This window comes from Corylus avellana, chromosome ca2 (assembly GCF_901000735.1).
Source record: "Corylus avellana chromosome ca2, CavTom2PMs-1.0".
Taxonomy (NCBI): Eukaryota; Viridiplantae; Streptophyta; class Magnoliopsida; order Fagales; family Betulaceae; genus Corylus; species Corylus avellana.
In genome coordinates, this window is record NC_081542.1 from 12343810 (window position 1) to 12367806 (window position 23997).

The 23997-nt window shown below is 36.4% G+C and overlaps 2 protein-coding genes across 5 annotated transcripts; one reads left to right on the forward strand and one right to left on the reverse strand.

Moving 5' to 3' along the window:
- LOC132171731 (N-terminal acetyltransferase B complex catalytic subunit NAA20) lies at positions 1 to 16128 on the forward strand. Of its 2 annotated transcripts, XM_059583120.1 has the most exons (7): positions 1 to 169; positions 260 to 350; positions 1950 to 2082; positions 5817 to 5886; positions 12451 to 12511; positions 12605 to 12686; positions 15897 to 16128. In XM_059583120.1, exons 1-7 carry the CDS (start codon positions 92 to 94, stop codon positions 16018 to 16020), a joined length of 639 nt encoding a protein of 212 aa, XP_059439103.1. In that variant the 5' UTR covers positions 1 to 91; the 3' UTR covers positions 16021 to 16128. The 2 variants fall into 2 exon arrangements, with proteins under 2 accessions (XP_059439103.1, XP_059439104.1); XM_059583121.1 differs by lacking the exon at positions 15897 to 16128 and having other exon boundaries at positions 2 to 169; positions 12605 to 12873.
- A 22-nt stretch (positions 16129 to 16150) lies between these two features.
- Positions 16151 to 23965, reverse strand: LOC132171730 ((-)-kolavenyl diphosphate synthase TPS28, chloroplastic-like). 3 transcript variants are annotated; one of them, XM_059583119.1, is made up of 15 exons: positions 23869 to 23965; positions 23543 to 23629; positions 22533 to 22612; positions 22106 to 22418; positions 21826 to 22009; positions 21430 to 21644; positions 21168 to 21288; positions 20964 to 21076; positions 20642 to 20868; positions 20405 to 20520; positions 19894 to 19992; positions 19583 to 19822; positions 18407 to 18533; positions 17622 to 17816; positions 16151 to 16551 (listed from the first exon to the last, which is right to left on the reverse strand). In XM_059583119.1, exons 1-15 carry the CDS (start codon positions 23948 to 23950, stop codon positions 16312 to 16314), a joined length of 2439 nt encoding a protein of 812 aa, XP_059439102.1. In that variant the 5' UTR covers positions 23951 to 23965; the 3' UTR covers positions 16151 to 16311. The 3 variants fall into 3 exon arrangements, with proteins under 3 accessions (XP_059439102.1, XP_059439101.1, XP_059439100.1); XM_059583118.1 differs by lacking the exons at positions 23543 to 23629; positions 23869 to 23965 and having other exon boundaries at positions 16151 to 16554; positions 18407 to 18530; positions 22533 to 22881; XM_059583117.1 differs by lacking the exons at positions 23543 to 23629; positions 23869 to 23965 and having other exon boundaries at positions 16151 to 16554; positions 22533 to 22881.
- Between the last annotated feature and the right edge of the window lie 32 nt (positions 23966 to 23997).

Genomic DNA, 23997 nt, shown 5'->3' on the forward strand with positions numbered 1-23997 from the left:
GGACTGTAAATTTACTGTACTCCCATTGCCAGCCCAATCGTGATTTTGTTTTCAGCTGCGTCTCGTAACCCAGCGAGCGAGAAAGAGAGAGATGACGACGATACGCAGATTTTGCTGCAACGATCTTCTCCGATTCGCTTCTGTGAATCTAGACCACCTAACTGAAACCGTAAGATCGTTTCTTTTTTCAAGATTTTTGTTCATTTTTCTTAATTTTTCGGCAAGTTTGTGAGGTATAATTGGGAGTCCGTATGTACAGTTCAACATGTCCTTCTATATGACCTATTTAGCAAGATGGCCCGACTATTTCCATGTCGCCGAAGGCCCCGGAAGCCGAGTCATGGGTTACAGTGAGCTCTTCCCTCTTACCCTTTTCCATTTATTTTTTTTTTTCTTTACCCTTTTAATTTTCTCTCATTATTTCTCTGTTTCTTGAAAATTTTACTGGCTTGCGTTCAATACCTTACTCACAGAAATTTCATTTCTGCTTTAAAGAATTGAAAAAATTAGGGTGTAAAATTGTAGTAGATGGTTTGTACATTAAGGCTAGTATGCGCTTATATTGGTTGCAAACGATTTGGTGGGGGTGGAAAAGCCAACTACATTATGAGTGGTAAAAGGGCCAAATAAGAAGAAGGATTATTTTATTTGATTTTCTGCAACTTTACATTTAGTTGTTGTGCAACTTACAATTTTCGCCTTCTGGTTTAATTTTTAATTATAGCTACTTATTCTGCTTAAAGCAAGATGTAAAAATATAGCATGTCTGATATCATATACAAGGCCTCAAATTGTTTTCACATATATGTTTGTTAATATGTTTGTGAAGGGTTTTTTTTTTTTTTTTATTTATTATTTTTTATAGAAAAAATGTTTTGATGTGATATAAAGGTGAAAACTGTTTTCGTGTTTTTAAGAGTGTTTTGTGTTTTTGGGGTTGTGAATGTTTTTTGTTTTGAGAATAGGAGATAAAAGATAGAAAACAAAGGTTTTAACAAACATAATGGTTCCGTTTTCTAAAGTTTTTGTTTTCTTTCTCAAAGCAAAAATATTAATAAAGAACCCAAACACAAAACACTCTTAAAAAGATAAAAACAGTTTTTACCTTTATGTTACATAAGAACACTTTGCCAAACCAAAAATAAAAAACACCCCCAAAACACGGTAACAAACAAAGCCAATGGTGTTTTAAAGTCACGTACTCTTGTCTGCAACCAGTAACGCATTGAGTTTCCAGTGGAGCCTTCAAATTGTGTAGGTAATGTATTCCTTCCACTCAAAGTCTAAATTTGATTCAAGAGACAAGAGGGCATTCCATACAGGTCTTTTCATGAAGTGCATCTGTATGTCCTGCTGAGAGAACCTCAAGCCCCAATTCATCCTCAGAAGTTTAATCATCGCATTTTTCACCTTTAAATCATGTTTTCTTGAATCATACCTACTTAACTGACTCCTAAGATGAGGATGCCATTGTTAACTGGGTGTTCTGTAGTCATTCAACATCAGAAACACAAAACCACAATATGCATCAACCCACTTGACCTTCAAAAACAAAATTCGCTTTGGCAGTTGACAATCATATAATCAATAGCCATACCCACTTCTACAATAGCAGCAAAGTGTAATCTTAATGACCTATTCCCTTGTTTTAAACCATACCCACAAAAATTATACATCGCAGCGGCTTGTAGAGAAAAAGACATTTATTAGAATTTAAACCTTGCATCAATTTCATCAATTATCAATTCAATGGTAAGCTAAAATAAAATTCATCGATGGGAAGGAAGCATCCACATGGTCAGTACCAACCCAAACCATCAGATAAGCATATCCATTTACAATTACACACACACACATATATTTTGAAAAGAGAAATAATATCACCAAGTTTATCTACTTTATAATTAAGCATGTTCTTTTCTATACATTGATGATCGGCTATCATGCAGTTATGGGAAAAGTTGAAGGGCAAGGTGAGTCTTGGCATGGTCACGTTACTGCCGTAAGTGTTGCTCCAGAATATCGAAGGCAGCAATTAGCTAAGAAACTGATGAACCTGCTAGAAGAAATCAGTGACAAGATGTAAGGACATTCCAAACTGTCTTGGCTGTATCTTTCTCAGTTGAACATGGTAGTTTGTTTACATTTCTAATGTTCTTCCAGAATTTTCACTTTTCATGTGCGATTTTCTAATGATCACGAAAAATTAGATATCAAACTTTTATAATATGACTGAGTCTTATTAGAATCATCACTGGGTTCAGCTTTGAATATGGGATTTCTGTTTTGATGCGATCTTCCTTCCAGAATTTTCACTTTTCATGTGCGATTTTCTAATGATCACGAAAAATTAGATATCAAACTTTTATAATATGACTGAGTCGTATTAGAATCACCACTGGGTTCAGCTTTGAATATGGGATTTCTGTTTTGATGCGATCTTCCTTGCTTAGTTATTCCCTTTAAATTTTTTTGATAAATAAGTAATTCATTGAAAAGCGCAGAGGGGCGCAATCCTAGTATACATAATATATACAAAGAAAGGCCCCATTGAAGGCAAACGGAAGAACATGAAGCCAAAAATTGAGGCATAGTAGAAAATTGAGACACATTAAAAGTGTCCGCCCATTGGAACAAAGTCTGGATAAACAGCTTTTCAAGCTCATCCAGCGTCTTTTTTCTTGATCTTCAAAACATCTGTGATTCCGCTCTCTCCAAATAGTCCACATTAGACACAATTGGGCTATTCTCCACACCTCCTTTACTGAACTATTACCTCTTTAATTGTGCCAACAAGATAACAAATCTGCTACCCTTCCATGCATGACCCATGTGACATCAAAAAGAGTAAATAACACACTGACACATATATGTATAACCCACAACCGAAGGTACAGGAAAAAGATAAGTTGGAAATCTATCTTAAGAGTTCTGTTAAACTTCATTCTGATACACTTCTTCCTCAGCTGTAAACCCTCACCAATGGCTATGGCATCTATAGTACTAAGAGGTGAGGGGGAAGAAGAGACATAAAGGGAGGTTTGGGAAAACGAAAAGCTGATATACCATCTGTATGGATAGGAATTTATACCACCAACATCAAGTTTAAGAAAGCTAAACCTAGAAACTGCAGTCCATCTGTTTGGGTATTGTATCATTTGATGAGACAGGAGAAAGAAATAACTAAAATGACAATATATTATATAGACCCAAAATTAAACAAGTGCTTGAGCTTTTCCTATCTCAATTAAAATGAAATATCAGCACAAGCCATGGAAGCCTGAAAACAACTGCCCATAAAGATAGTCATATATGCTCATACTGTCTAATTGGTGAGTACTGGTTTCACTAGTCATTGATTATTCCTTTAGGTCCATCAAGATAATATTAGCTTTTGGTTGATTGTTATGCGGTTTGAGCCACTACCATCAATTTAAACCCTGTTAAGTGTATTAATTCACCTGATTTCATAAGAAACAGTCAAGTTACATATGAAATGCAAAATAAGCATTTTCTACAGGTTCCTTGCTAGACTATTTGGGACGTGTCTATAATGTGGTTAATGAGCACTAGCTCATGTATAGAGTGGAGGGTGAATTATTGAGTTCAAGGCTCACTGTGTTTTACTTATCAATAAAAAAAATGAAAATTCTATAGTGTGAGAGAGAAAATATTCTGTCTCAAACCTGTGAACCTACTGGATAAAATTGGATTTGCCTTGTTCTACTATATACTGGAATCTGGGTAGCTCAATAAAACCAAATTATAACTAGATAATCATAAGAGTTTAACCCCAAGGGGTTGGCCCATGTGGTGGAGGCCTTGGTCTTGAGGTTTGCTCCCTTCAAGGTCCAAGGTTCAACACCTTATGGGTGCAAACAATCCCTTAGGGCCACACCCCTTGGTGAAAAGCCAGCGACTTAATCAGTTCCGTGTAGGGAAACTTCCGAGTGTGCAGTGCACAGGACCGGGGTTTACTCTGCAAGAGTGGGTCCGTGCCTTGGAGAGGTTCCCCGACATAAAAAAAAAAAGGGAGTTCAATTCAGGTTGCGGTTTAGCTCATTTCAGGTTGTTATGTGTATCATAGCCATCTCTGCTTTCAGTAACATTGATTTCAGTTGAAAATTAGCATGAGCTATTTTTCTCTTTTCAGTTGATATTTCCTACCTTTGTGATTGAATATTTTATTTGATTTCAGTATCCACCATTCTACATATTTTGGTTCTGCTTATCTATGGGTATCTATATTTCCATGCATGTAGTGTATATGACTTCGAGCAGTCATATTGGAGGTTTGATCACTGTATTTACCAAAAGATTTAAAATAATAGATTTTGGTATTCTAGGAGCTGCATTTTGTGGTTTATATAATTATTATTTAATCAGGGTCCAAAAAATTCTTTCAAAAAACTTTTCTGGTTATTACTAGAGATTGAGTTCAATTTAATTTTAGGACATTTTTTGAATTTTGTTTTTGGTTCAAATTTCCCGGAGAAGATGCTGCAGTCTGTAAGTTCATTTAATTATGGATTTTGGTAGGAATGATTGTCAGGGCTATTTTGGCTTTTTACAATGCTATACATGGAGAAAATTTGGAAGTCTGGATAGTCCCACTTATTTATCTTATATTAAGTGTCCATTGGAATCTATTGGGCCAGCATGTAACCTGTATAAAGTCTTAGTTTGACTGCAAAGGGAGGTGATGAAATTTTCAGTGTTACTCTGTTGTAATAAGCTAGTATTTTGATTTATCTTGTTTTATTATGAAGGACCTTTTGAGCTTTTTTTCTTGAAATGAACTACTAAAGCTTCCAGTACAAACATTCCATTGATATCTAATTGAATGAAAAGCTTGTGGGTTTTTAGGTACAAGGTAGATCTTGTGTAGTTATGAACATTTCTGATATCCACGTGGGGCATTTTACCCATTACATTTTTTTTTTTTTTTATAAGAACAATCAATCTTATTAAAACGCAAAAGGGGTGCAACCTAAGTACATATAGATTATACAAGAGAAACATCCACTTATGAAGAGGGAAAGGAACACATATCTAGAAACTCTACAAAGTTGGCAAAACGAGAACTATTGATAGCAACCATCCACCCACAGAGAGTTTTGAACAAAATATCTTTGAAAGCTACAACTGTTCTCCCACAGTCTTTCAAAATTCCGGGAATTGTGTTATCTTCAGATGCAGCACATCTCATTATGGGGAGCCTGCCTCCTAGCTTCTAAGTTACCATGACTACCAAACTGGCCATTCCAACTAGCTGATAACTCCATCACCTAATTGGGCAATACCCATTTTATCCCAGAAAGACCGAAAAAAATAGTGATAAATTTTTCCCTGCTCTGGCTAGGGAAGTAGAGAAGGAGAGAGAGAAAAAGAGGGGGGGGGGGGGGGGCGGCGCAGAATTGCAATTTTGTAACCAGCACATGTTGAGGGTGATTACTTAATGAAGTTATTACCCTTTTGAGGTGTGAAATCTTTCTTCTATGCTTGTACTTCTTGCAATTATATATTTCCATTTCATGTTGATTGATGTCGTGACATAGCACAGAGATTTTTAAGCAAATTTTTGAGATGTGATCCTCTATATGCTGTTATTAAGTTGAACCATTTGGATCAAGGTCATCTACGCTGAATTTTGTGTTAGATGTGTGTAGAAACTCTTACTGGCTTGTTTCTTTGTTTGTTGAGTCACTTAAAGATGGTGAGTAATTTTGCAGCCTTTCCAGGTCTTTAGATGTATTAGGTGTTAGGGGACTTGGCCCCCATCTTTGTATATACTAATAAGAACTTCATTGTGGCAGTGACAAGGCTTACTTTGTGGATCTTTTTGTAAGAGCATCAAACACACCAGCAATAAAGATGTATGAAAAGGTGATATTTCTATAACTTTTCTTTTCAACATGGACATTTGTTGCTTTGTTATTAATATTATCCGAGTAACCCCAAGGGGTTGGCTCAAGTGGTAAGGCCTTGGTCTTTGTGGTGTTTCTATGAGGTCTAAGGTTCAAATCCTCTTGAGTACAAACAATTTCTTGGGGCCAGCCCGATTTGTGCTGAGGGGGTGCTTTGCACTGGTCCGAGGTTTATTCGACATGAGTAGGTACACAAAGTGACCTTACCTTGGAAGGGTTCCTCGACATAATATATATTATACAGGAATGTTCTAAGTATCTAAATTCTTACGGTATTTAGAAGAAAAAAAAAATCCTTAATTGAAATTTTTTTAACATTCTTGTCAATTGTATGAGTTTGGATCTGTCATTGTCATCACCTCCAATGCTTTTATATGCAAGAAAAGGTCCTAAACTTCTGGATTCCATTCTGATTGAGAATTATTTAAGTACTTTAATATTTTAGAATTTTGGCCTTGCTTTGGCAAAATGCAATTGAGGGATGTTCGCATCACTTATCCTTTCCATGTTTAGCACATATTATATTCAGATGGTCTTCATTAGAAATGAAAATGAACATTTACAATTGTTATGATGAATATTGCTCCGATATTTATTTCTTCAAGCAATATAGCTGTTAGGTTGTTAAAGAGGCACTGGGAGATGGGGGGGTTTACACTGCATTACTTATGAATAAAAAAAAAATTCTAATGCATTTACCACCATGAAGGAATGTTTTTCCCTAGAGGAATATCATTAAACTACATGTATTTCTGGCAAGTTGATTGTTTCCAATCTTGAAAATAACTTTCTGAAGACCATTTCCATGTGGACTAGATACTATTTTAGACTCCCAATAAAAAATCACACATTCTTTTCTGTGGTAACCATCGTACTACACAGTCTGTTAGCTTACTTTTCAAATTTCAAAGCTATATGCAGGGAGCACTATTTGCTATTGTTACGGGTTGAAAGTCTGTATCTCTTTCTAGTGAAGAAATTATATCCCTGTTTGGTAGTTGTCATATAACTATTTGTAGTGACCTGTACATAGGAATCTCATAGGATCATTTCTATCTCTTTGCCATCGAGGATGGAAACCAGGTAAAGAAATAGGACTTCTTTGTTGTTTGTGACAATTTGGATCTGTTTGTTCACCTCTGGATAAGTAGTAGGATATCTGATCCTCTTGCAATTTTCAACTATTGGATCCAGACTGTTTTAGATTTGATTGAAGAGGCACCATATTAATTCATGGTAACTTTCTACAGTTAACCCATCATAATTGTATAAAATAAGTGGAAACTTGTCATTTTCTGAATTATCATACGTTCATTAGTTGATTTCCTGGGGTCTGCTCAAATTTTAGATCGTGACCAAACTCTGCACTTGCTGGAAAGTACGTAATGTATAAAAATGTGCCCCTCACCCTTGATACAAGGGGCGAGACGGATTTTACTTTAATTTATTTTTATTTAATTTTAGAGATCAATTCTATTTTTTGGGTGGCCTTTTTTTGTGTGGACAGCGACCTTGGGGAATATATTGATGCTCGATAATTTGGGAAAGATGAATGCTGTGGTAGTTGCAGGTGTAAGAAGAGTAGGAAGTCCATTGATCACTTACTTCATTGTGAAGTAGCAAGAGAATTATGGAGTTCCATTCTTAATTTGTTTGGTGTAGATTAGATTATGCTTAAATGGATGATTAATTTGTTGGTGAGTTGGGGAGGACAAGTAGGGCGTGGTACAATTATAGAAGTATGGTGGTTGGCTCCATTGTGTTTAATGCGGTGCCTTTGGCAAGAGTGGGATGCTTGGAGCTTTGAAGGTATAGACACTTCGGTGTTAAGAGTTGTGGAAGATTATGTTCATCACTTTCTATTCTTGGATATCTGCACATCATAGTGTGCTTGTTTCTAGTTTTGCAGATTTTTTGAACTTTTGTTCATCTATTTCTTCATATTAGGGGTTCTCTTGTATATTCTATGTGTACTAGGGTTGCACCCTCTGTGCTTATTTAATGATATTGAAATTACTTATAAAAAAAAAAAGAGATCAATTCTATTTTTTTAAAAAAACTTTATGATAATATTGGTCCATGTAGTTTTATTTAGGTCCAATTAGTTAATTTAGTTTTATGTTTTATTTAATTTTCAAGAGTTAAGGGTGTTTTCAAGGTGATTCAACTTTGATAGCTTTTGAAGTGGGTCATCCTCAAAAGGCGTCGGGTTCCTTTTCTAAACTTGGTATCAAAGGCAATAGGGAATGTTCTATTAATTATGATTCTAAAGGTGAGTCTTCTAGCCGTGCTTTTGGAAGTGAGAGGGGCTCTTCATTTTTTTAATCTAAGCTGTAGTTAATGTCTCGTAGTGTAGTGCATAGTTTGTGGGGTTGTCATCATGTGGATCGTGCTGTTTGGATTCCAGAGGGGCTTCAGGTGGCATTTTGATTATGTGGGATAGGAGGGTGGTGGAAAAGATCGACGAGTGTGTGGGGGAGTACACCCTGGTTGTTTCCTTAAAAAACGTTGAAGATCATTTCACTTGAGCCTTTGCGGGTGTCTATGGCCCATTCTAATAGGGATAGAAGGCTTTTTTAGGATGAGTTGGCTGGCATGCTTAGTTGGTAGAACTTGCCTTGGTGCATTGGGTGTGATTTTAATGTCATATGGTTTCCCAGTGAAAGATCGGGAGTAGCACACTTTTGCCTAGCCATGATGGTGTTCTCCAACTTTATTTTTTATTAGGGCTTGATGGACCTCTCTCTTGTCGATGGTTCTTATATTTGGTTGAATAATCAGAAGTCTCACTCTTGGGCTAGGATTGATAGATTTCTTGTCTTTCTGGCCGGAAACTTTGTTTCCGGGCTTGTCCCAGTGAAGGCTTCCTACACTTTGTTCAAATCATCTCCCGATCTCTTTGACTGTGGTGACTTTTATAGGGGAAGCATGTACTTCAAATTTGAGAATATGTGGCTAAAGTTTGAGGGTTTTGTGGATAGGATAAAACAATGGTGGGACTTATCACTTCCAAGGCTCTTTGAGCTTTGTTGTGGCCAGCAAGCTCAAGCCTTTGAAAATTGATTTAAGGAAATGGAATGAGGTCTTTGGAGATGTAGGGAGAAAGAAAAAGATCCTATTAGAAGAGGTATGTGCTTTTGATACCATTGAAGAAGTGAGGGCATTAGGCGACGAGGAGAGAATGGAGAAGGTAAAAGTAGTAATCGAGTTAGAGAGATCCACTCTCATGGAGGAGGTGAGTTGAAGGTAGAAATCTAGGGCTTTGTGGTTAAGGGAGGGCGACAAGTGCACAAAGTCTTCTTACAAAGTGGCCAACTCCAACAGGAGGAAGAACTCCATTGACTCCTTGTCCATTGACTCCTTGTTGATTGATGGCACACTTTCTACCAACCGGGTCGAGATCAAAGAGCATATTGTCCAGTTTTACAAAAAGTTGTATACCGAGAAATTCAGCCAGCAGCCTTTGTTGGATGGCCTTTCCTTTGATTGGCATGGCTCAGGCTATATGGCTGGAGAGAGAATTTGAGGAAAGGGAGGTGTTGGAGGTAGTGAAAGCAATGAATGGTGATAAGGCACCGGGTTGACAGTTACTCTATGGTATTCTTCCAACCTTGTTGGGATGTGTTAAAAGAAGATATTATGAAGGTCTTTCATGACTTCCATGGTAGAGGTAAGTTCGAAAGGAGCCTTAATGCTATATTTATCACCCTCATCCTGAAGATTCCAGGGGGTGTAGATCCCAAAGACTTTTGCCTAATTAGTTTTGTGAGTGCATTTACAAAATTATTGCTCCGATTTTAGCAAACTGGCTTAAGATGGTCTTAGAGAAGATTGTCTCAAAGTCGCAAAATGTTTTCATCTGGGTTAGGAAAATCGTAGATCTTGTTCTTATTGCAAATTAATTCCTTGATAGTAGAATAATATTAGGAGAGCCGGGTGTACCCTGTAAGTTGGGCTTAGAAAAAACCTATGATCATGTTAATTAGGATTTTCTATTATTCATGCTGAGGGGAAATGATGTTCCTTGAGAGCTCATTGTATTTCCATGGTGCGGTTCTCGGTTTTGGTTATTGGCACTCCCACTAGTTTTTTTCGTAGTAATAGCTCTCGTGGCTTGAGATAAAGGGATCCTTTGTCTCCTCTACTATTTATCACTGTAATGGAGGCTTTGGGTAGGATGATCTCTGCGGCAATGAGTGGGCGAATGTTATCCAACTTCTCTGTGGGGACAAGGTTTGATATCTCTCACATTTTGCTTGCAAATGATACTTTGATTTTTAGTGGGGTTGACCCAGCTCATCTACATCATTTGCCATGGTTGTTTTTATGTTTTGAAGCTATCTTGGGCATGAAGGTCTATTTGGCTAAATCGGAGTTGGTTCTTGTGGGTAATGTTGATGATGTATCCGTTGGTTGGCATTATGGGCTATGGGGTTTACCCTTTTCCTTTGAAGTATCTTGGTCTTCCTTTGGGGCCCTCCTATTGGCCTATTCAGAATGGTGTTATTGAAAATTTAAGCTTTGGTTGGCTAGTTGGAAAAACGATGCATTTGTCTAAGGGTGGTAGGGTCACCCTCATTAAGAGTACACTTTCCAATTTACCTACGTACTTTATGTCCCTCTTTCCTCTCTTGGCAGGTGTTGCAACTTGTATTGAGAAGCTTTAATGCGATTTTTTATGGGGTGGGCTAGGTGAAGAGTTCAAATATCACCTGGTAAGCACCGAGGCTTGTTCTCCGATCTCCGAGGGGTTGGGGGTCTAGAACTTGTTGATGTTCAATCGTGCTCTTTTAGAGAAATCACTATGCTACTATGTGGATGAGAAAGTGGCCCGGTGGAGAGTCGTGGTGGACTCTAAATTTGGTAGTTCATGGGGTGAGTGTTGTTCTAATGAGCATCTTGGGTCATATGGGGTGGGGTTATGAAAAAATGTTGGGAGGGGTTGGGAGAAGTTCTCTAGCCACATTAGATTTGAGGTGGGAGATGGTTCTAAAGTCGGTTTCTAGCATGATCAAATGGTGTAGGGATATAACCCTTAAAAAAACCATATGACATTAGTTGTGCAAATAACCCTTATGGGGTGGTGTAGGGATATAACCCTTATGTTGTGGTTCACTTTGAGATTTTAGGTGGCTCCAATCAATGGAACGTAAGCTTTGCTAGAGTGACTCATGAATGAGAGGTGGATGTCTTTGCCTCGTTCTTTAGGGTGTTGCATTTAGTTAGATTGAGATGGGAAGGTGAAGACAAGTTTTGGTGAGTTTTTTCCAAAAGAGGCTTTTTCACTGTTAGCTTCTTCTACAGTGTCTTAGTTCACAATGATGGCTCTAATTTCCTTAGAGTGTTTGGCAGACTAGGTTCCTTGAGGGTGACATTTTTTTAGGAAATGACATGTCATCGTGGTTGATAGGTGTTGTATGTATAAAAAGGATGGGGAGTCCGTAAACCACCTTCTTTTCCATTGTGAGGTTGTCGGGGCCTTATGAGACCTTCTCTTCAGTCGATTTGGGCTGTCTTGGGTTATGCCTAGACAAATAGTCGACTTATATGCATGTTGGTGGATTTTTGGTAGTGCTCGTAGTGCTGTTGTGAGGAAGATGGTGTTTTCGTGTATTGTTGCAGTGTTTATAGAGGAAAATAAATAGCATAAGTTTTGGAGACCGTGAGAGGGCTTTGGAGGAGATTAAGGCTTTATTTTTCTATATTGTGTATCTTTGGACAGTAGCTTTTGTTTTTCTTTTAGTGATTAGTTATTGTGACTTCCATGTTTTTTTCCTTGTTCTAGCCAAGTGTTTTCTCATGTATACTTAATGTGTACCTAGGGCAACTTACGTTTTTAATGATATCTCGATTACTTGTAAAAAATTAAGAGCTAAGGGTGCTTTTAGTAATTCAATAAATGGGCTTTTCCCAAAAGCCAATTAGATTAGGGTTTGTGAGCTTTTAAACAACTTGCAAAAATAACCACCTCCAAGAAAAAAGAAAGAAAAAAAAAGGAGGAAAAAAAAACTGTGCGCACTTTTATTAGGGTTGAGTGAGGATTAAGGAAATTTTTGTATTCTTGTGTTTCAGTTTTGGGATAGGAAAACCATCATTTATTATTGTGTTATGTGAAACCTTTATTGCTGCGTACACTTTGTTCTGTTATTTCAGGAACCATTATGTCAATCGTTACCATGTGCTATAAAGATGTCATTCATTGCTTCTCTCAAAAGAAATTCCTGTCTCCACTTCTGGCCCCACCCTTATTTCTTTTTTTCTTTTTTTGGCTGGGATGAGTTGGATTAACTGGGTTTGATACCTTGATTGCTATTGATAAGGACCAACTGGATGATGCTTTCTTGTTTCAATGGGTCACGATGATGATCACTTACTTTGATTGATATTGATAGGGACCAACTGGATGATGGTCACTTACCTTGATTGATTTTGATAGGGACCAACTGGATGATGCTTTCTTGTTTCAATGGGTCAAGATGATGCTCACTTACCTTGATTTTCTTTTTTCTATTTTATCTTTCAGCTTGGGTATGTAATCTATAGACGGGTGCTGCGCTATTATTCCGGGGAGGAAGACGGGTTGGGTGAGTTTCAACATCCAAGCATAAAATGATAATGATTTCTTGTAAGTATACTTGTTTGCCATCTTATCTTTTTATCATGTGTTCTGTTTTCAGATATGAGGAAAGCATTATCTCGGGATGTCGAGAAAAAGTCCATCATCCCCCTTAAGCGACCGATTACTCCCGATGAATTAGAGTATGATTAGATCTGCGTTCTATGGAATTTCCGTCAACTAATTAAATGACTATTCATTGTCATCCTAGATTTGTTTTAGAATCTCATTTCGAAGTATGATTTCGTATGGTAGCTGAAGTTTTGTAGTTCCTGTACCATTAGCACCTCTTTCTCATGCCCTAAAAAATGGAGAAACCTTTTTCTCTTTTGTGAATGAGTAGTTTGCATTTTCATGCAACTCTTAAAATAGTTCTTAATAGAAGTACCATCCATGGCAAGACACTTTGTAGGATCAATCTTACAACCCTAATGTAACATGCTATGGGTCATGTCATGCAAGAACTTTAGCCCTAGATCTGGTTGTCTAGGACTTTTCGTCTTTGTGGCTTGATACACTGAAGAGACCTTACAACAATTTAACCGACACTTTCACTTGGTACAGTTAGGCCTAAGCTAGGGCTCATATCACAAAAGAGGAGGGCAGGCTGACGAAGAATAATGCTATATACTGCATTTTTATCCTGTTGATGTGGCAATTCCGACCTAGTTTTGATTTTGTTTTTTTGACAATAACTGATTCAAAAGGTTGGTTGAGGCGATTGCATCAGCATAACGTGTTGTGAAATAAGAATATTGCTTTTAGCATTAACCGTTAAAGAAAGTGGAATGAGGACCCAACCACAGGAGGATGTACATTGATTGGGAGAAAGTTGGCTATCCATACAGAATGTGAAGTGGGCTCAAAGCATACAAACTTTAGGAGGTTTGCATCATCAAATCGACCCGAGTAGGCCCGCGTAAATAGGTTTTAAAAATAAAAAGTAATTTTTTTTTTTTTTTTTTTTTTCGCCTTATTGGAGAGTAAGGTTGATACAACAGCCTCTTCCCTCTTTGAATCCACCTCCTCTCTATTTCTATTTCGTTTGGCAACCAGAGAAGACCAAGAAACGACATCTGTTTTGCCTTTAGCGTCGTACGTTATTTTTGGTCACTGAATGACGTCGTTTTCTATTATCAAATCTTGACCGTCCAAACCTTTTACAGGAGATCTTACACGTAAGCCAATGGGTAAGAATTTATGTAATATAGAAGAAGTGAGAAAAGGAGGGAATTATCCCCCAATTTCTTAAAAGAGAAAAAAAGAAAAAAGGAAAAACAGAGAGAGGCAGCAGCACGCAGACTGGTCCAGACTCTGAGCACTGAGGTAAACAGAAGGGAAGTGAGCAGAATTGAAGAAGAATCTTTCTTGGCTGTTGGTAGGGGGCCCCCCACCATTTAGAGAGATGGGGTTCGATGGCATCTGCATGTTCGCCGCTTGCAGAACAAAGAATCAGGCAAGAAACACAGGCCCTCACGTGCCCTCGTCCTTATTCCAACAACTTGAATCCCATCAAAGTCACAGAGATGTGATGGAGATTGGAGGGCCACTCCTATAACGAGTTAGCCTCCAAACAGAGTCTCCCATTTCTGCTGTTTTGTACTGCCAATTCATTCATTCAACCCATCTTCCATTGAGATTCCCCTTCTCCTTTTCCCCATTCTGTCGTGGCCCATATTATTATTATTATACCAGTTACTGATGCTGACCATATCCTCTCTCTCTCTCTCTCTCTCTCTTTTGGCGTATTTGGGTTAATGGGTATAGCAGACAACGTCAACGTGGCAGCCAGATGGAGTTCTATGTGACCTGGTGGGTGTCTATGACTCCATACCCAGTTGAATAATTTCCAAGTGGCCCTGGACTGCCGGATGGACCTAAGTTGTACTTTTTTCTTGGAGTTTATTTTGTCATATGAATTGCTACACCAATTCTCTCTTTTACACTCTCAAATACATATTTCTTACTCTCTTTTTGCAACTATCGTATTTGGTAAGCACCTCGAAAGAAGAAATTTGTGTAGCATTTCTCTTATTATGACATGTAGCATAAGTCACTCTACCCCTTTTATCACTTCAGGTGATCAGGACCAAAACTATCACGATGTTCCTTTATGAAGACCAATGTCACCCATATATATATATATTATACCTTGTTTTGTTCGTTTTATGAGGACCCAGCGACAGAGCAAAATGCCCTGTTCCAGTTGGCTCTAAATGGTCATGCTACAATACCCTGTTTTTATTCCTTTTTTTTGTTTGTTGCTTTTCATGATTGTAAGTTGCACTGCAAGACACAATCTAAAATATCAAAAAAGGAGAACCAAGCCAGATGGTTAAGAGTCTAATCTTGTAGTGCTTCTTCCTCCTCCTAATCTGTGCGCTTTTCCTTTCTTGATTGCAAGTTGTCAAACAAACTCTGTGCCGTGTTGAAGCTGCAACCAGAGTGAGATTTGGATGAAAATGATTTGGTTGGTAATTTTACAGTTATGTTTGTCAGTCTAAATATGGATGAGAAGTGAGAGATTGGATCTCATTGGGCTTACTAGTCCTCAAGTCTCTGTTCTTGAAATTGGATTGGAAGTGGCAATACTTGTTGATGGATTGGTCTGATGGCAAAATCATGGTAGGTCATAGGCACCAGTCAAAACATTATAAGAGAGTTGGTTTCCTTTTTACAGATGGGACTAGTTAGTAGGTGTAGTCAGGGTTTCACTCTCTCTCTCTCTCTCTCTTATCTCAACAAATGGGATATCAAATCTTGTGTGGGATTTGGTGAACTTCCACTTCATGTTGAAGACCAAAGCACCACTCTGTCACGTGTCTGTGCGTGATACTGTCTGCCATTTTTCAATTTTGCTTACATTTAGCAGGAGACCAATATGGCAAGAAGCTCAAAAGAGGTGCTTCTTCTTTACAAAACAACAAGATTTGCTCTACCATATTCATCCACTAAACTAAAATTGTGCAGACCACTTTATCGATTTCTTATTGACAAGTTCTGTGTTAGGTAGTGTTGGTGCCTCTTCACTGCAATGATTTTTATTCTTTCAAGGATATACTGGTTGGAATATTTGTCTTCTGAATTATGTATTGGGAGTAGTATTTTGATTCTATACTTCTTAGGCACGTAGACTGGCCTTTAAGGCATCTATTAAAACTTTCATGCATAGGCTTTTGAAACCCTTGCATCAAAAAAACATTTAAGCAGATATATTTCTCTGACGTTGCATTGTTTTGTATCATTCTTAAATTAAAAAGCAATGATTCTTGGATACTTCTCAACTCTACAAGACATGATCTTGTCTGATAACATTTTCACTTTGTGTGATATTTTCATTTCGTTTGTCACAGGTGTATGGTAGATAGATTTGGATGGTGCAACCATTCGTCCTATCAACTGGTTACTTCTTGTGTTTTCTACCTCTTTCTTTCTCTGCTTATTCTTGTTCTTCTTCGTTATAATATTTCGTTATAATATAATGTAATTATGAAGAGTAAATATCTTTAGAAGAGTATTATACGATTAATTCAACGACTAAAACAGTCGTATAATAGTCTACAAAATAGCATTACTCAATTATAAATTTCACTGCTCGTCTGGTTACTACCTAAAACATCATAGTTGTATAGCTATTAATTTGAATACAAATATCTTTTTGGGCCAGTTGGACAAAGATTGAATCACTTGTGGTTTTTTACTTTTTAATATCAATATTGATAATTGAGAAGAATGTGCTTCACAAAAGCCATCATTTACAGAGAAAATTCAAACTACTCTTTCAAATAGTACTTTGGCAATGTGGAAGTTGATAGTCCCTTGATCACAATAGGCTGCATAATAAAAACTTTTTGCTATTGCAAGAAATGTATGCTTGGTTTCAGAATCAATATCGTCATCTGAGGAGTTCTGGAGCACCAACTGGACAAGTTCTTGCATGTTGGATTCTATGTCGGGGTTTGTGATGCTGTCATCACATGAAGAGTGACTGCCATGGTTGTTGTATACCTGCTAGATTTGGAAGATTAGCGTATCAGAAAGCAACCTAACCTCTTTGCAATGAAGGAATTGGGTAGTGAAAGACGTTTACAAGTTACAACCATGCAAATGAAAGTTGCATGCATTTAGTGAAAAGCTATCAACTCATTAATTGAGGTCCCTACCACATACAAAGCTGCTATACCTTTCACAAACCCTTGGTCTCTTCTTGGGCCCTACCAAATAAAAAGCTACGGGTTTGGAATCTCTGAGAGAGTTTATATAAAATTCATTTTAAGCTATCCGTCCACCTATATACTAGGGTAGGCGACCTAGTTTCATATAAAATCTCTCATATGTACTGTCAAAATTGCTAACAATTTTGACACTAATTACTAGATATCCTTATCTAAAGATGCAATAGTACCTTTCACAAAAATACCTCTACAACCCAAAGGGAATGCTTTTTTTTACAAACAACCCATATTGTTTTGTGTTCAGAAAAATACCAAACATGTAAAATAACATCTTACAAAGTTAAATTTCAAGATTAATGTAGGGGTCATCAAATGTCACCATAATTTGTTAGTGGTCTATTTAAAAAGCTTGAAATAGTGTATTTAATCATTTAATCAATATTTTAATACCAACTTTCACGTGTAGGTTCAAACTTCTCTCTTAATAAGTAAAGTCTAGCACGTAAGATATCTATTATTTAACTTAAATGAAATGGTGAATGATATCTGTTAATCATCATTTATCTCAAAAGTTTAAACTGATAAAATATAATAAATAGCTAGTGTTATTGGATTGGGTAGTAAGAGACAACTATACATAGGGCATTGTTTTTGTACTTTTAAAATTTTATTTGTTGGTTTGTACTGAAATGCCCCAAGAAAAAGCATGCAACTCTGCTTTTTACAGCATGCTTCTAGGCCAGAGCAGAAGACTATGAAATCTACGCAGAAAATGATGAAATCAATTGAAAATGGCGACAGAAGAGCATGCAGCCAAAATAACAAAAATAAAATAAAATAAAAAAATATCCAAAAAGAAGGCTTTGTCGAATGTGCAGAGGGATTGTCGTGTCTCTCACTAACCTTGTTGTTTTGGTAAAAACAAAGTTGATAGTATAATCTGTTGATTTGGTCGGACAGTCGCAGATATTGAGGATGGGACAAAAGCTCCTCCTTAGCCGAGCGGCCAGCGGTGAGATTTATCATATGCGCTACCAACTCTGCCTCTCCTTTGTGCCTATCGCCTTCCCTATGCCACTTCACCAACCACTTTTCCCACTATATATATATATATATATATATATATATAATAACAAAAAAAACAAAAATCCCACCAAATTAAAAAAACCATTACAATTGCTTTGTTAGATTGTAATATATATATATATATATATATATATATATATATATATATGCTAAGAATATTATGCTATCAAAGCATTCTAACAATATATATATATATAGAAAAATAATTGGGGTATACTATAATTCACTTAGAAACTCACGTGACAGATCACATGAGTATCACATGGTACAACACACACTTTTATATATATAATTTCACTGGTAAATTTAATTGTTTAATTCTTAATATAGTAGCTGTCATACGGACTACCATGTTAGTTTGTAAAAGACTTACAATAAAAGTCGTCATGGCCGGGCAGACCTCAAAATTTTAAAATTAACTTTTTACCTTAAAGAAAAAAAAAAAAAACCATTCTTTTCAGTTTTGTCTGCCGCACCTTAAAATTATAATTCTGCCCTCGAAAGAAAGCAATAATATACCTTTAATTGAAAATAGATATGGATGAGAAGACTTTATTATAATAAGTCTGAGAAGCGTGGAGAAGTTGTCCAAAGTAACTCACCGATCGTCGTAAAGGGTGGCTAATATCTTGAGCGTGAGAAACCAGAGCCTCAAATGAGAGATAGTTTAGGGTTTGAAGCAAGGTCCCCACCAGTCCGAGCCCTCCACCCTTGTTCGTATTTGACCTTCTCCATACACAAAAATCACATCAATATCACTTTATTTAGGGCATGCCAGACACTTAGAATAATTTTCATTTTGGACTTTCTGACTTCCCATGCATATGAATATATATGACTTTTCATGAATGACCATAGCCCATAGTCCATAGAGTTATATATATATATATATATGGCAGACACTAATTACCACCAATATTGCATTTTGGACTTCTAAATTTTGGTATGCACGGCTACTTATCCTTTGATACATGCACCCTCATTGTTTGAGCCACTTTTATCCATATTGAGCAATGAGCTTAATTATCCCTTGTGGGTTTCCTCTTACTAGATATTTCTGAATTTCAATTCTTGGGGAACTCCCATTTTTATAGCTAATTATTTTCTTGCATGTTTCTTTGTTCTATCTAGAATAAAGAGTAATGCTATTTAGTCGATTGTTATACGATTCTCATAAAATTTGATGATGTGGTACGTAGTAAAATATTAGATCATAAGTAATAAAAATAAAAAGATTCAAAATTTGATTTTTATTGTCGTGTCATCCTAATTATATAGCAGTAATATAAAAATCTGCTATACTTAGCATTACTCTATATAACTGCACTAACGTGTCACATTAATCCAATTATATAAAAGTGAGATGAGAATTGAATATGTAAAGTAGCTACATCAGAAAATGCTTATTTAAGTGAAATAGAAAAAAGACAAAGACCTACCAAACCAAGATCAATAAATAAAATAAGATTAAGAAAAAACAAAATTCGAGTCATATATGAAACACCACTTGGGAGTTATGTCGTCCATGCAGAACAGACAGTATTATGAGTGAAGCAAAAAAACAACGAAAACAACAAAGCGGACGGTTTTAAAAGCCAACAAAGCAGACAAAAACAACAAATTATCAATAAATTAAAATTTAATAATGATTCTCTCAAATTTAATTTAATGGTGATTTTAAAAACCACGTCATTTGTATATCATTACTCTATTTTATATTATCGAAAAACTCTCTGGATTGATCGAGTCGAGTCGTATAATATATGCATACGTGGTACCTTCTGTTTATGCAGTCCCGTGGATCAGCGTTGTTCTTGAATTCATGTAGAAAGGCTCTCCTCATTTCGTCCTCGTCAAAGTACGACGTGATTGCCTCCACCAACGCCGTCGTTTTCACCCATGCAAGTCGTTCATTGGATCTTTCCGGTTCGAAAATACTGGCTGCCGCCAAAAAATAAGCAAACAGCAGGGTTTTTTTGCTCAATCCAAAGTCTCCAAGATTACAGTCTGAGTACCACCTGCATGAACATCACATATATAATAATAACAATAATAATAATAATAATAAAGTTCTATTAATGCCACTTACTTTTGAATGCTCTCCCACTCCATCCGATGAGAGGCTTGGCAGTTGTTGTAGTCTAGTTTTGCTAGCTCCAGATACGTTTTATTGTTGACATAGGGCATCCTGAAGTGATTAATATACAGTCATTATATTAAACCCAGAAACAAAAATGTTAATAATAGAGTGCTAATTAATTAATTAATTAGATGATGACCATCCTAACCCTGGTTATTTGTATATATATATACAAATGTACCCTAGTAATAGTATATATGTAGACAAACATAAAGTCAGCTTTCAACAACTATTACCGTACATGCATGTCGCATCCTTGCTTCGAATATAGAAGTGGGCATCTTTTCTAGAACATGTATATGTTGTTAGCTAAAGTCCTAAAGTAAAAAACGCATTATATATCCATTATTAAAAGGTTAATTATGATTGTCCCATACTAAATTATACTTTCACTTATGTTATTATATACACCGTTAGATATATTAACTTTTCAATCCAACCGTAAAAACAAAAAAAGAACCTGTAGAGGGTCTTCCCAATCCAAACATCATCGCCACCACCATATTGCTCTATGTAGAATCTTGTCTCCACACGAGGTAAGCTTGCATACCAGGGGACTTCCAGGGCATAGCCTACCTGTTATTGTTATTGTTATTGTTAATTTGTTAAATAATTTTTTAATTATTTAACAAATTTTAATGCTAGAAAAGTTTTTTTTTCTCTGTTTCTTTTTTTGGGACCCATATTATATATATACCTCACTAGGCAAGTCCTTCATTATGATCCATTTGTCAAAGAGTTCATTAGCAGTTTGTTTTTCTCTTAGGAAGTTGAATGCGAAGTGCTTTGCATCCTCAAGGATCTTCTCTCCCGGAAAGACCACCTGAGAAGCCCTGTACAGGTTGAACATTCCGGTGACGGCCTGTGTCGACTGTCTGGCACAGCAGAAGAAGTCGACTCCTTTCCGAAAGTGTTGAAACACATCTGTTACAAACAAAAAACACCAATATCGATCACCCTCCCTACTGGAATCTGAAAAATGAGTAAATAATAATAAATAAATAAACAAGCAAACTTACCAGCGGAAACCTTATGGCCATGCAATCTTAGTAGCCTGAATCCCATGGCCGTATCATCAACATCATAAACCTTTGAATTTCTCGCCCAGCAAATCCCCTCAGCAGTCCAATATCTGAACATTTTTTAATACCCATTAATAGTACTACTTAAAAAATCTTTTTTCTTTTTTTTTTCTAATATATATAAATATGTATGTACGGTACCTGTAAACATAATTAATGCATTGCTTAATCTCTGGCTGAAAATATCTCGAGATTCCAAGGCGCTGCAAACGATCGGCAGCCCACATGCGTTCGAACAAATCCACCGGGTACACGTTGGGTACTAAAAAGCAGAATGAATAATAATAATAATAATAATAAGAAGAAAGAAGGAAAGAGAGAGAGAGAATAAAAGCAAGCAAGCACAAACGGAAAGTGAAAGGAACAGTTCCTTGTAATGGGCGGGTAAAAAGGTACTTTTTACCTCCACCATTAAACCTGTGGACCGCATTTTTTAAATAAGTGAGGCAGTTATCGTCTTTGGTCTGCATGAGTGCAAAGGCAGTGGATGATGGAGAGAACAAGAAAGACCCATCTTGGGACTGCAGATTAAGAAGCTTTTCCCACTCCAGCCCTGGCATCCCTTCCAAGCTAAAGAGTAGTGTTGTGGGCACTTTGTGCATCATGTCTCTTGGTATCCTATTACATCCCCCGCCCCATACACACTATAATCAGTACTTACACATACATATATATATTATATATAATGGACATGGATTCTAATTTTATTTTATTTTTATTAAATTTTGTTGTTATAAACTATAAAGTAGCAAGCAAACTGCAAACATAATCATGGTTCATGTCTGAGCTCTGAGACTACCTCGTTAGCTTTATGTTTCTCTTTGCATATATCTCTTGCAACACAGGGGAATCATCAGCTACTTCAATTTTCAAACTTCGAGCTATTTCGAGTAGTGAGGGGAAAGCAACTTCAAATCCAATGGGCATGTGCTCTGCGTTCTCGTATTCCAGCTTACATATTTTCTCTTTCAAAAATGAAATCCCTATTAATTAATTACAAAAAAAAAAAAAGTTAATTAATTACAAAAAAAAAAAGACTAATAGTTAATTTTGTTGAATTAATTAATAATATATAATACCTTTTTCGTACTTTTCAGGATGAATATTCCATGATTTTAAGGCAATAACACAGGCTAAAGTGTTGATTATCCGATCATAACTAAAAAAAATATGACTGTCGCCCCATGAACCATCGGGAAGCTGGTTTTTGGCGATCCATTGAAGACTAGATGGGAACTGAGGAAGGCCACTTCCATGAATGTCTTCAACAAGAGCAACCCACGCTGTGTCATAAGCTGAAATGCTTATTTCTCCATCTTCCATGGAGCCCAACATCGATTTGATGTACTCGACACGTTCGTTTATATAATTTGACGTGGAAACATTTATTTGCTTTAAAGCAAAAACGCATTAAAAGCAGAATTCCAAAATCAATTAATATGTCAAACGCCAGTAAATAAATAAAAAAACAAAAGAGAAAGAAAAAGTAGAGAGTTTTCAAAGCACCTTCAGAGCTTCCCTCTCTATGTCATCCTCCACAATCTCAGGCCCCTTTAAGACTAGCAGACCATTTTCAAAACATGCCTATGTATTGTATTGCACACATAATAATTATATTTATTATATAATTTTTTTTTGGGAAAACTTCATTTACCCCTTATACTTTCACGGTTTTTGCGGACTCCCCTCATTGTTCAAAAACTCACTTTAATGTATCTAACTTTTGTTTCCTTCCATTTTGCCCATTCCGTTAGGATTTAATAATAAATCCACACGGAGAAGTGTGAAATTCTAATTTTGCCCTTATTTTTTATTAAAAAATAATAATAATTATTATTTTTTAAATCCTGACCCGTGGGTTTACCGGTGGATCTAACCCACCCGTATTGTGACCCATGAGTCATATTATTATTATTATATATATATATTTTTAAAAAGTAACGGTGTTTGACCCACCGGGGGGTCACAAAGTGACCCCCAGTGGGTCACTTGTGATCCAACGGGGGTCACAAGACCCACTGGAGGTCACTTGTGACCCAACAGGGGTCACAAGACCCACTAGAGGTCACTTGTTACCTGCCGGTGGGTCACTTGTGACCCGCTGATGGGTCACTTTGTGACCCCCGGTGGGTCACAGTGGCGGGTCACAAAGTGAACCCACCCATACAAAGTGAACCCCCAATGGGTCACTTTTTTTTTTTTTTTTTTTAATATAACAATTATAATAATAATTTTTTATTTATAAATAAAGGTAAACTTGGAATTTTTTTAAAAAAATAGGGGTATAAATGACTTTTACTCATTTGGCCGTTTGATTTAGCTACAAAATCCTAACAAAATGGACAAAGTGGAAGGAAACGAAAGTTGAATACATCAAAGTGAGAGTTTTTGAACAATGAAAAGTGTCTGCAAAAACCGCGAAAGTATAGGAGTAATAAGTAAAGTTTTTCTTTTTTTTTTTTTTTTTTTTTTTGAATAAAAACTGTATTTGTACTTGTAGGTGTTTATATATATACCTTGAATGCGAGGCTTGGATATAGCGCTGCATCCAAAGCGAGAATCAGAGTTAACTCGTTTGTCTTTAGCCCCGAATGACCAGACACCTACAAATATGATAGCGATGCAATCAGTCAATCAATTGCTGGAATAATTTTGATATATAATTAAATTATTACTACTTAAAAATGAAAAATAATGTCAAAGAAAAAAAAAATTTCAAAAACCCCAGTTGATATATATATATATATATATATATATATATATATATATATATATATATATATATATATATATATATATGATTGAGGGGGTAAGAGAAGGAGAAGAAGAGAAAAAAACTTACCCTCGAGGGACAAGGAAGATGGTGGTGGAACGCCAAGGGGAAGTGTAGGAGAGAGGTGGAGAAGGTTAGATAGATGAGACATGATGTTTTTGTTTTGCTGTCCTTTTCCTTTCTCTCCTCTAACTTATA

Excerpts from the sequence above, each read along its gene's own strand:
- LOC132171731 (XM_059583120.1), top strand. The coding sequence starts at position 92 with ATGACGACGATACGCAGATTTTGCTGCAACGATCTTCTCCGATTCGCT. Across the intron at positions 170-259 it reads TAGACCACCTAACTGAAACC|TTCAACATGTCCTTCTATAT; the intron begins GTAAGATCGTTT and ends CCGTATGTACAG. Across the intron at positions 2,083-5,816 it reads GAAGAAATCAGTGACAAGAT|TGACAAGGCTTACTTTGTGG; the intron begins GTAAGGACATTC and ends TCATTGTGGCAG.
- LOC132171730 (XM_059583119.1), bottom strand. The coding sequence starts at position 23,950 with ATGTCTCATCTATCTAACCTTCTCCACCTCTCTCCTACACTTCCCCTT. Across the intron at positions 21,645-21,825 it reads AGAAACATAAAGCTAACGAG|GATACCAAGAGACATGATGC; the intron begins GTAGTCTCAGAG and ends GGGATGTAATAG. Across the intron at positions 20,869-20,963 it reads TGGCCATAAGGTTTCCGCTG|ATGTGTTTCAACACTTTCGG; the intron begins GTAAGTTTGCTT and ends TGTTTGTAACAG.